This window comes from Mesitornis unicolor, unplaced genomic scaffold (genome assembly GCF_000695765.1).
Source record: "Mesitornis unicolor isolate BGI_N332 unplaced genomic scaffold, ASM69576v1 scaffold1398, whole genome shotgun sequence".
Classification (NCBI taxonomy): domain Eukaryota; kingdom Metazoa; phylum Chordata; class Aves; order Mesitornithiformes; family Mesitornithidae; genus Mesitornis; species Mesitornis unicolor.
In genome coordinates this window covers 5943-16770 of record NW_010202321.1, presented here as the reverse complement: position 1 = coordinate 16770, position 10828 = coordinate 5943, and the positions used below count along the sequence as shown (strand labels likewise).

At 37.4% G+C, this 10828-nt stretch overlaps 1 protein-coding gene across 1 annotated transcript in view; it reads left to right on the top strand.

Moving 5' to 3' along the window:
- Positions 1–10828, top strand: part of SFT2D1 (SFT2 domain containing 1) — a 16887-nt gene that overhangs the window by 2386 nt on the left and 3673 nt on the right. The window contains exons 2-6 of the mRNA XM_010190342.1: positions 3930–4016; positions 6525–6604; positions 8425–8506; positions 9578–9613; positions 10338–10396. Of these exons, the coding sequence (XP_010188644.1) occupies positions 3930–4016; positions 6525–6604; positions 8425–8506; positions 9578–9613; positions 10338–10396 (344 nt within the window). The remainder of the gene's footprint in view (positions 1–3929; positions 4017–6524; positions 6605–8424; positions 8507–9577; positions 9614–10337; positions 10397–10828) is intronic.

The following is a 10828-nucleotide window of genomic DNA, read 5'->3' as shown; positions in this document are numbered from 1 at the left end:
GGGAAAGATGAAAATATACCTTCATATTTATATTCTTTTGAAATATTGCTTAGGAACTCAATTCTGCAAATGTAGTCAATGTGTCTTTGAAGTTAAATTTTCTCCATTAGCTGCATTTTCTTAAATTTACTATCAAGAAAGAATGTAATCATTGCTGTCTAGAATCTTTCTTAGTGCATGTAAAAGAAAGTTCTTCTATTTTTTTTTAGCTTCACAGAATCACAGAATATCAGGAGTTGGAAGGGACCTCGAAAGATCATCCAGTCCAACCCCCCTGCCAGAGCAGGATCACCTAGACTAGGTCACACAGGAACACGTCCAGGCGGGTTCTGAATGTCTCCAGAGAGGGAGACTCCACAACCTCTCTGGGCAGCCTGTTCCAGTGCTCTGTCACCCTCACAGTGAAGAAGTTTTTCCTCATGTTCACATGGAACCTCCTGTGCTCCAACTTGCTCCAAAGCTTACCCACATGGAAAACTTTTATAAGATAATTAGAGTATGGGAGAGCCTAGGTAGATGTTAAAAACCACAAGAAATGTTTTTTAACACAGGCAGCCTTGCATTTTATTATTCACGTGATTTATTGGATGCCCATAGCAAGCTGTTCAGTAAAGACCGTTCCCTGCTGCTTGCAGCTTGTGTATTGAATTACTGTGGGACCATCCCCTGTGTTTCAGGAAGTCTGCCTTCTGGAGCCCAGTTTCCACTTGGGGTTTCCTCTTGATTTCTGGCTGTCTTGGTCGTTTCTCTTATGTAGTATTTTCTTGGGTTATCCTGTGAATAAAAATTGTAGCTTTTTGCCCAGGAGTTTGGCATTAAAGTTTAGCTGTAGAAAGCTTAGGGGTTTTTATTTGTTGGTTTCTGTTTCTTTTGTCTTTTTATTGCTTGAAACAAGCTGATAAACAGTATGACACAAAGGGTACGTTTCACAGGAACTCCCTTGTCGCTGCCATTGCACAGTTCTCCATATGAATCTTTTCCCCAAATGTGGAATTTGCATGACAATTTTTTCACTCTTCTAAGTAAAAGCTTCTGCTAATGCAAATATTGTAGTGTGCAATGCCAGCTCTTTTTACCTTAAATCTAGGATTAGCTGTACGACTTATGTCAGACAGTAAAAAAGTCCTAATCACCCTTATGTTGTTTTCTGCTTTTGTTGCATAGGCAGTGTAGACTTAACTTTTCCTTAGGGTTCTGGTTCATAATCTCTGAGTGTAGGTGTAAGAAGCTAAGCTGTTCCTTTAGGGTGGCTCACAGCCCCTCTTAAAGTAATTACTGCTCCTGCAGCACATGTGGCAGAACAGGCAGATGCTGTATCAGGCCCTCAACTTCTAGAGATTGCAGCCTGGCATTTTACACAAGCTGAAGTTTGTGGTTTAGGTTGAACTCTGTACCTGTTACTCAACTTCTGCAGCAAGGTGCTTCATTGCAGAGGTGAAACAGGCATCTTGGAAAAGTAACCAGTTCCACTGCTTCTATGAAACCTAAAAAGCATTAGGTATCAGGGACTAAGAAAAAATGCATTACCAGCTCTCCAGTTTCAGGATTTCAAACACTGCATTAACTAGGTTCAGCTTGATAACACAAATGGTGATGGCATGAGGCATGGTTGGAGGATCAGCCTTTGTTTTAGTGTCAATTAATTTATTTAGTTTTATTATCACAGAGTGTGCTATGTTCTGGTGCTCTGGCAGCCCTCGTGCTACAGCTTATCTTCCTGCAGTTCATGTGCATGTATTGTCAATCTAAGTTTTTATCAGTTGAATATATATAATATATATTAAACTAGTTTTGAAATTGCGTTTCAAATCTTGTGTCATTTTTTGTTCTGAGCCTTTGTGGGGTTAACTTATTTATGATGTTGGTATTTTTTCCACCTAATAACTGTTAGGGATTTAAATGAGCATAAAGCTATTCTCAAATTTATATGAAAAATGAAATTTCCTGGTACTTGTTTTAGGAACACCATCAGATATTAAGACTAGAACTAGAATAGGAGTAAGTGGCAGCAGTGTGCCTGATACCTGAAGAAAAGATTTACCTTCACCCTTTCTATTTTCTAGGCAATCTGAAATGCATGTGTTTGGTTTACTGATAGTATTTCCCATCCATGTTTCATTTCTGAGCAGGGACAGAAAGAATTTTTACTGTTTTTAAATTTGTGTGTGTGTATGTGTGTACATGTGATCAGTTGCATGAGTAGGTGTAACTAAAAGCATGATTCACATGGGTATCTTCAGTTATGTCCTATCAGCTCTTCCTGCACTTCTTACATGTATAGGCATTCAGGAATATGACCATCAAATATGATGAGAAATACTAAACCAACTTTCAGTTACTGTTTTTGTCTATTTCTTTAATGCATACATAAGGATAAAGAGGTGGACCTAACAAGGTAAGCTGCATCTTCTGACCTTTGGGAAGTTCTGTCTTAACTGCTGAACACGGAGACGAGGAAAGAAAGTTCAGAAAAATGTTGTATCCCAGCTCTGTGTCTGCTCAGACAGTATGCAGGTGTTTAAGATTATTTTTAGTATTCTGATCCCCTTCTTTTATTTTCACTATTCCAATCCCCCTTCTTAAGCAAATATTCAAAGTATGTAATTTGACTAAAGAAGGTTAGTAATTTTTTATAAGTAGAAAGTAGTCCAAGCTATTCCTTGTTGACTTACATTCAGATGCTGCTCCATCATAGCACATAAATGTGTGCTTGTATGTTGCCCTTTTTTATTAAACTGGGTGTGAATTTTTCCTTTGTACAGATGTGAAATCATTCTGAGCAGTAACCAGATTTCATTTGTTCACTTACCACTACCAAAAGGCAAATTTCTCAAAAAGAGTAGGAGAAACATCAAACTCATTGGTTGGGGAAGCCTTAACTTGTATATCTGGTTTATAATACCTGATTGAAAATACCAGCACACTAGATAACAAGATGGCAAGTTTGCTTGTGTCATCTGAACAAATAGGAAAGTTGCCTTTTTATAGTCATCTTATGGAAGCTGAAGCAGCACTTCACTTGATATACCAGTTTATAATAGGCAGGATATTTAACTTTAGTGACCTGGAGTAAGCCAAAACACAATGTTCTTGCAGCATGGGTGGAGCAGATGAGCTGAGCATATCTAGCAGTCACTTCTGCTGAAAGGGGCTGTTCTGCTGCCAGCTCTGGCCCTGCCTCTTTCCTTCTGTCAGCCTCACCACGTTCTGACATCTGAGCTGGTTTGACTCATTGGTCTAGCCTGGGACTAAGTCATCAGAATAGAAGGAACAGCTCTTTTCCCACTTTGTGAATTTTCAGCTACCTCAGCTCATTAAAGGCTCTGGAGTCACATGGGAGAAGCAAGAGGTAAAATTACCCCTGTCAGCAAGTCAGCTGTGTTAATCTGCCTACCCCTTCATCCTGTAAGGAGCAGTAATTGAGGTGGAATCAGAATGCTTGTGGTGCATATTTCTACTAATATTCTACTACATATATCTACTAATAATGGGCTCTGTTGAGTAATGGGAAGAGACAGTAATGTCTATAGGAACTTACAGTGCTGCACAAACAGGTATGTTCATCTGCAAATTGCTAGAAGGTTCAGGCATTCCGCTTTGGTACAACTGTGAGAGTTTGTATTTGTATGGTGAAGAGAAAGTCTGTTTGAAAGTGGAGCAGTATTGCTTGAGTGCCAGCATATACCGTCACAGGTTTTGTGGTTTTTGTGTGTTTGTTTTGAACACATGTTTCCAAATTGCTAATATAATGTCTTAAACTGAAATAATTAATATGCAAGCGACTATTAAGCAAGGTAAAATGTTTCTGAGTAAAAAAATTATTCTGTTTGAAATTGAGGATTTCAGCAGTAAAGAAAAATGTCCTTTAGATTGTTCAAAACTGAGTTTGTAATATCCTTTTTTTTTTTTCCTTGTCTCCTCCTATTGAGGTCCTTGATGCCACAACACTCAGCTTTGGGACTCGCGTCAAATTGTTTGCCGTATGTTTTGTTGCTGGCATTGTGTTTTCTATTCTTGTAAGTAAACTGATTCTGTGTTTGCTTTATCCTGTATCTATAAATTTAGCTGGGCATGAAATGTATAATTGGCATGGAGGGGCTATTCTGTAAATTACGATTTTGACCCTCTTTCTGCCATTCACAGCAGCGGCATTTTTATTGTAGCATAGTAAAATTTTTTACTAAAAGGTTTGAACACTGACAAAAAAAATTCTGTATTTTCTATTTAGATTTCTGAGTGGTGTACTAGGAAGAAGGTTTTGCTTTGTTCAGTGTGCACCCATGTTATTTTTATTCTCTTCAATAAAAGGGGAAAAGAAGAGGGAAGCTTGAAAGGTTTTTAAAGGCTCAAGAAACTGCAAGTGTAACCTGTCATGGTTAAATCAATAGGTGATGACTGTGGAAGCATGTTGACACTTGAAAAACCTGCTGCGCTCCTGTTGATCTTACAGTCAGCAAATCATTTGGTCATTCTTGAACTTTTGGTGTTGGCAGAAGGCTCAAGCCTGCAGTTAAAATCTGAGAACTATTAATTTATTCAGTCTATCAAAATCTGAGAGAGGTAGCTGGCAGTATAAAGCAGTTCTTCATCTGCATGGAGAGTCTCAGAAGCAGATGAAATAACATTGGGGAAGTATCCATTGGCTTTGTGGGTTTTCTTTCTTTTTTTCATTATGAAATAGGATGTTGGTACTTCACTGAGCACATTTGATGTAAGCTACTCAGCAGCATTTGGCTTACGTGCTTGGATGACATCTGCAGTTTTTGTGGAGACTGTCAGGCAGATTAACTTGACTTGTGATACGTTCTGGTAGCAGGATGGAGAAACTTGTCCCAGGTGCATTAGTTTCTGGGTTTGCCATTATTTAAATGACTGCTGCTACTTTTTCATTTACCATTAAAAGGTTTTAAAGCAAAGAGGCTTATGTAATGACAGGAAACAGCAGCTGTGGAGGAGCAACTTGTTGATTGAGGCACTCACTTAGAGATAGGCACTCGATGAATTCTCCTGCAGGTTGAAGGTTCTGATTCTTTACCAAAGCCTGTGGTTTGTTAGGCTCCCTAGGACCCAGAGGTAAACCAGAACAATTGCTGATCTACCTATGAGAGGTCTTATTTAAGTGATAATCAGCTCAGTAAAGGAACTGGAGAGTGGTGTTCTTCATGCTGTTACCTATGCCAACTACAGTGACACAAACTCTGGCCAGATGTTTGTGTTAGAGAGGAAACAAGTTCTAGGGAGGGAGCTCAAGACTGGGTTGGAATATCCTTTTTTAAGGGTTGCTTAAGCATGATTTGGTTGATTCCCTCTCCTTCCTTTTTTTTTTTTTTTGCAGGTAATATTTATCCAATATAATCACAGATTTTAGTGTGCTAAATTCTGCTGTTTCTGGGCAGGTTAACACCACTTTTTTACTGCTATTTTTTTGTGTGTTTCATCTTTGTGCCTATTCTATATGACATGGTGTGAAACAATGAAACAACAGATAAAAGGCTATAGGATCTTGGTTTTCTAAAGATTTTTTGAGTTGTCTTGAGCTTGATCGGTAAGAGTCAAAACTCTGCTAGTGTGTTTGTGGACGTCGTATCTTGGAGAGTTTGGAGGCAGCTCCCTTGCAAAGCTTTGCCATATGAAGCTGAGGGCTGTCAACTCTGCCTTATTCTTCTTCACATTATGGAGTTTTTGGTATATTTATTATGTCCTTGGCTGGCCAAAATTGCAGGTGGTGTTTGGTGGGTTTTTTTTGTTCTTTAATCTAGTCTTTGCAAAGTGTCCATAGGCTTTCCTTGTAGAATACAATTAAGACTGCTCTTGCAGCTTTCCATGGTTGATTGTACTGTGGTCTGTGCAAACTAACACCATAGATTCCCACTGAAATTGCAGTTGGGTAGAATATAGTTGTATTTTTGTTTTCAGATCACAGTATTCACATGACAGTTTAAAACAGTTAAAATGAAAACTAACTAAAAAAACCCATGTTTTGCGTCTAGTTCAGGCTCCGTTTCTGTCTGATCATCACAGGGACTGTGATCAGCAGAACACTTTGGAATTTTTTGTGCTTAGTGGAAATAAGAGATATCTGGAAGTAGGAGTTCTAAAGTATTTCTATTCAGCCTCAGTGCATACCTAGACTGTGAGTCTGGATGGCTGATTGGAGCAGAAAGGGGAAGGTGCATATTAGCATGTCTGTGTGACATTTTTCCTTTGTGTGCAGAGGTGTATGATGTATAGTGGGGCATTGTAACAAAAATGAAAGTGTCATAAATCGAATGTAAGCAGTGCAAATAAATGTTATAAGCAACATAAATCAACATTGCTTAGTTGTAAAAATATTGTGAACTGTAGTAAAACAATACATCATTTTGCCAGTAGGTGGCAACAGAAACATGCTGAATATTGACTACTGCAAATCTGCTAGTATATGTTAGAGTTACTCTCTTTACAGTCTGAAAATGTATAGACTATAAAATCTGAATACATTGAATTAACTAATTAAAAACATACAAATAACCTGTCTTTTATAGGGAACATTGCTATGGCTCCCAAAAGGGATCAAACTTTTTGCGGTGTTTTACACCCTGGGAAATATCGCTGCGTTAGCCAGGTACGATTTCTTAATTAGTGTTACCAGAATAGTATCCTCCTTTTCATCTACATTTCCATTTGGTTTCACTCTACAATGCCTTCTGGTTATGTTGTGTAATAACAACATTGTTTTGATATTGAAATGCAATAACATAAAATCTCGTTTGTCTACAGTTTTATGATTAATAATTAGTGAATACTAGTAATTTGCTTGCTACTGCCCCATTGTAATGTTTTACATGATTGTTTTGTAGACGTTTCACAACTGCTGTCTGAAGTATGAATAACAAATTACTGGCTGAATGTTTTGTACTTTTACAGGTAAAGTCCTTCTGCCAGGTAAAGAGGTACCTCAATTTCAAGGGCAAACTTGTCTGCCTGCTGTGTGGATGCTTTGTTACTGGAAAGCTCCTTTTGTCCTTAACTTTTGCTTTTTCCTGTTTCTAGGAAAATCCTTCAGAAAAGGAGAGGGTCAGGAAGTGTTCATTTTGACTGTGAGGCCAGGCAGAATCTAAAAATCATTCACAGTGTATTTTAAACTCTGTGCTTGGTTCTTTGCAGTGTTTCCTGTAACAGTCTTAAAATGTTAAGGAAGTTTTTTCAGTTTGCTTGTTCTCCTCCTTTTGCAGTCATGCTGAAAGATGGTCATAGGATGCAGAACCCATGGAGTCTGGTCTTGACTTTCATGAACTCTGTGGCTTTAGCCAAGTCACTGAACTATTGAGTCAAAGCATTGCTAATCTGTTAAAACTCAGGCAATGTGAAATTAATGTTTGAGAAATGTGATAGTGAACTGCTTTTCCTCAACACGTTTGTTCAGGAACAAAGGCAGTTATACGGCAATTGAGTCTCTTAGTTGTGTAACTATTCCATCTTGTACTAAAACAAGACACAAAGTTAGTACTGGAAGTAGGCAAAACTGAATATTTCCCTTTCTCTCCCTATCTTATTCTTTATTGTTTGTTGTTGTTATTTTGTTTCTTTGGGTTTTTTACATAGTATTTTCAGTGTGTTTTCACTGCTTCAAATTAAATTAGCGAGTTAGAAATTTGGTACTAATCAAGTCTAATTGTCAATGAATGAAGAGGAAAGCTTTTACACACAGGTGGAAAGCTTTTACACACTGGTATTTCTTTTAGGAGAATGCTGAAAAAATTTTAGTCTGGACTCTTGACTAAAATTAGAAGTAAAAAGAGGGCGCTCTTTCCCATCCTGTTAGATATAAACAACAGGCAACTATGTTCTATAAACAGTAGGAAATTACAATGAAGTCCTAAATTGACAAAGAGATTAGATATTTTTTATGTTTGTTTGCAAGTCTGCATTTAAAACAAATGCAGTTACCACTCATACTAAATAGTCCTATCTAGCTTGTTTTTACTATAATTTTCTAATCACAAACATGAAAACAATAGTGTTTGGGCAAAGAGTTTAAGCTCCCCTGTAATATTGATTGTAGCTACTTGCACGCTGCCTGGGTAAGAAGATTATTATTAAACAAATTTTCTACAGTAGTTTGGTCTTCATCTTTTTATTCTTTTGGCAAGCCAGTTCTTAAAACAGCCTCAGCATGAAATTCACTAGACTTCATCTTCACAACTCTGCTCTAAGTGGTAATGTTTTGGAAAGAATTTCATGACCAAGGGTGACTCAATACATAAACTGTGGGGTATTTCACCTTTCATTCTAGCAGGTCTATGTTGCTAAACACCGAATGCCTTTTTTAAAGCCTTTGTAGTCATCCAACTGTTGGAAAACTGGTTAATTACCTATTATCTTTTACAAAGATTTATTTGAAAGTGATTTACCATTTGTTTTGTTTTTTTCCCCTGCTATTAGTACGTGTTTCCTGATGGGGCCACTGAAGCAATTGAAAGCAATGTTTGAACCAAAAAGATTAATAGCTACACTTGTGATGTTGGTAAATATGCTATCTTTATTTCCTTTTGCTAAAAAGTTTTTCCTTAGCTTCAAAGCTAAATTTGAGGCTTTACTCAAGGGAGGTTATTTCTCAGTCCACTTCTTCCTTGTACTGGATAATAATAGTCAAGCTGATTAGTTCTGTATATCGTAAAGATTATCTAACTCCTCTCTATGAGCCTATGTTTTTGTTGCTTAGGATTTTTTTAAATTAATCATTTGGAGTAAAATGTTCTTTACTACATATTGCTTACTAAATGTTATAGGTTGATTATTTTTCATTTTTTTTCTAGAACAATTTCTTCAAGAACAAGGCTAGAAAGAGACTTTTCAGCTACCATGAAAAGTCAGTGGTCACCAAGTCTAGCTTGACAGTCGTTTCTTGGCTGCAGCTCTGCTTGTATAGAATAGTGGTTCAGCACTTTGAAAGCAATGGAGAGTAAAGCTTCTTGTGAGCTTTTGCACTGTGTATGAGGCAGCTGCTCCCTAGTGGGCTCTTCATTACTGCCAGAAGATGAAAAAAGACTGGCAGAAAGATCAGAGCCTGTGTTTGCCAAATAGCGTGATTGTGAGTGGGCGTTTTTAATAACAGGTTGTTTGTGGTGATGCACATACCTTTCTTGTCAGATATTGATGTTATGAATACTAGATCCAAAATTATACTATGTACTGAAATAATAGAATAGCAGTTCCCAGACTGCTCAGTTGCTTTCAAGGAATCTTTATCATCTAAACCCACTTCTTAATAGACCTAACACATAAGGCTACGCAGACCTGCTGGTTATACTCCTCATGGTTCCTGAAGTCAGTTCCTGCCTCCTCTTTCTTCCAAGAGTTGTTCCGGCCCTTCTGGCCATGGAGCACATCATACTGTGCTTTGGAAAACACCGCTTTACATGGAGTTCAGCATATGGTCACTGTGTGACAGCCGTTGGCTCTGCTTGTTTCATGAGTCAATTCGGAAAATGCTGATTTACACACTGAAAACATGAAAGCAGTTAACAACTGTATATGCAAACTCTATTTGAGTATTCATTCTTCTTTTTTTGTCTCTCCTTTCATCTCCCCTCAGCTTTTCCTATCATTGACTCTGTGTGCTGCTTTCTGGGTAAGTGAGAATACTAACAATCTAGCTTGGTTAGTTTATTAATTGTATTATGGCTTTAACGTACAGCATAGTTGTAGAGGAAAGATGAGCTTGTGTCTATGGTATTTGATTTCAACTGCAGTTGAGTTTAGTTGGAGCAATGAGCCTGCTTGCTACAAGCTGCCTGCTTGTGATGTAGATGAGAATACAAAATCTAGAGCATCAGGTTCAGTCTGCAGACCTCTGAACTAAGAACTAAGAAAAGCAAGTTAAGATGTACTTTCATCTTAGCGATGTGTACTTATGTCAGAATATCAGGGAATATGTAATGAACTTTAAAAACCATGGATACAGAATATTAAACTGATGAAGACAAAGGAAGAGAGACAGAGCTACTACCTTCAGGCATCTTAATTTGAAAAACTGGCAGTAGTTATGTTTCATGGAAGTAAATATGTAGCTAAAGTGAACTTCCATATTTGCAGAAGTACATTGTCATGAATGAAAGTGCTAGCATTGCTGTTAGTTGTTTTCAAAGTTAGAGAGCATTTTCATAGCTTGATGCTAATGGAGTGACGGCTAAAATGAATGGAAAGTTGTTAGAGTGAAAAAGAATAGCAAATTAAGACAAGGAAATTTAGGCATCCTCAGCTAACAATTTTTGGCTGAACAGGCTGTTGCAATTGTTTACAGTATAGAGTGGTGCAAAATGAACTAACTTGTAATTTGCTTTGGTTTTACTTAGTGGAACAATAAAGGCTTGGCACTGTTATTCTGCATATTGCAGTTCTTGGCAATGACCTGGTAAGATTCTTAAAATTAATTTAAATTTTTTTCTCCCTGCCCCTGCACCCGCATGATTATAAACCTATATATATAGATGTATATATATACACACATGCACTTTGCATAACGTGTGTCCAAATGGTAGCCTCAATCTGTTTTATCGAAGCTATGTTGTGTAACTTCCACAAAATCTATGTGCAATCATCTTACAAAAATGGTAATTTTAAGTATATTCTGCAATGTGTCAACTTATGTTAGGCATTTTTGAAAGGAATATATATGCAAAAAAAAAATCCTGCATTTTATCTGTTGTGATAGAAACTGTATGTTCATATACGCTGCTTTTGATAAGCTTTCTTTTTTGAGTTCTAACTAAATTTTCGTTTTTGAAGTGGAAGAAACTAAGTAACATTTTCATAGCGTGTGTCCTGCCCCAAGAATATTCAGCAG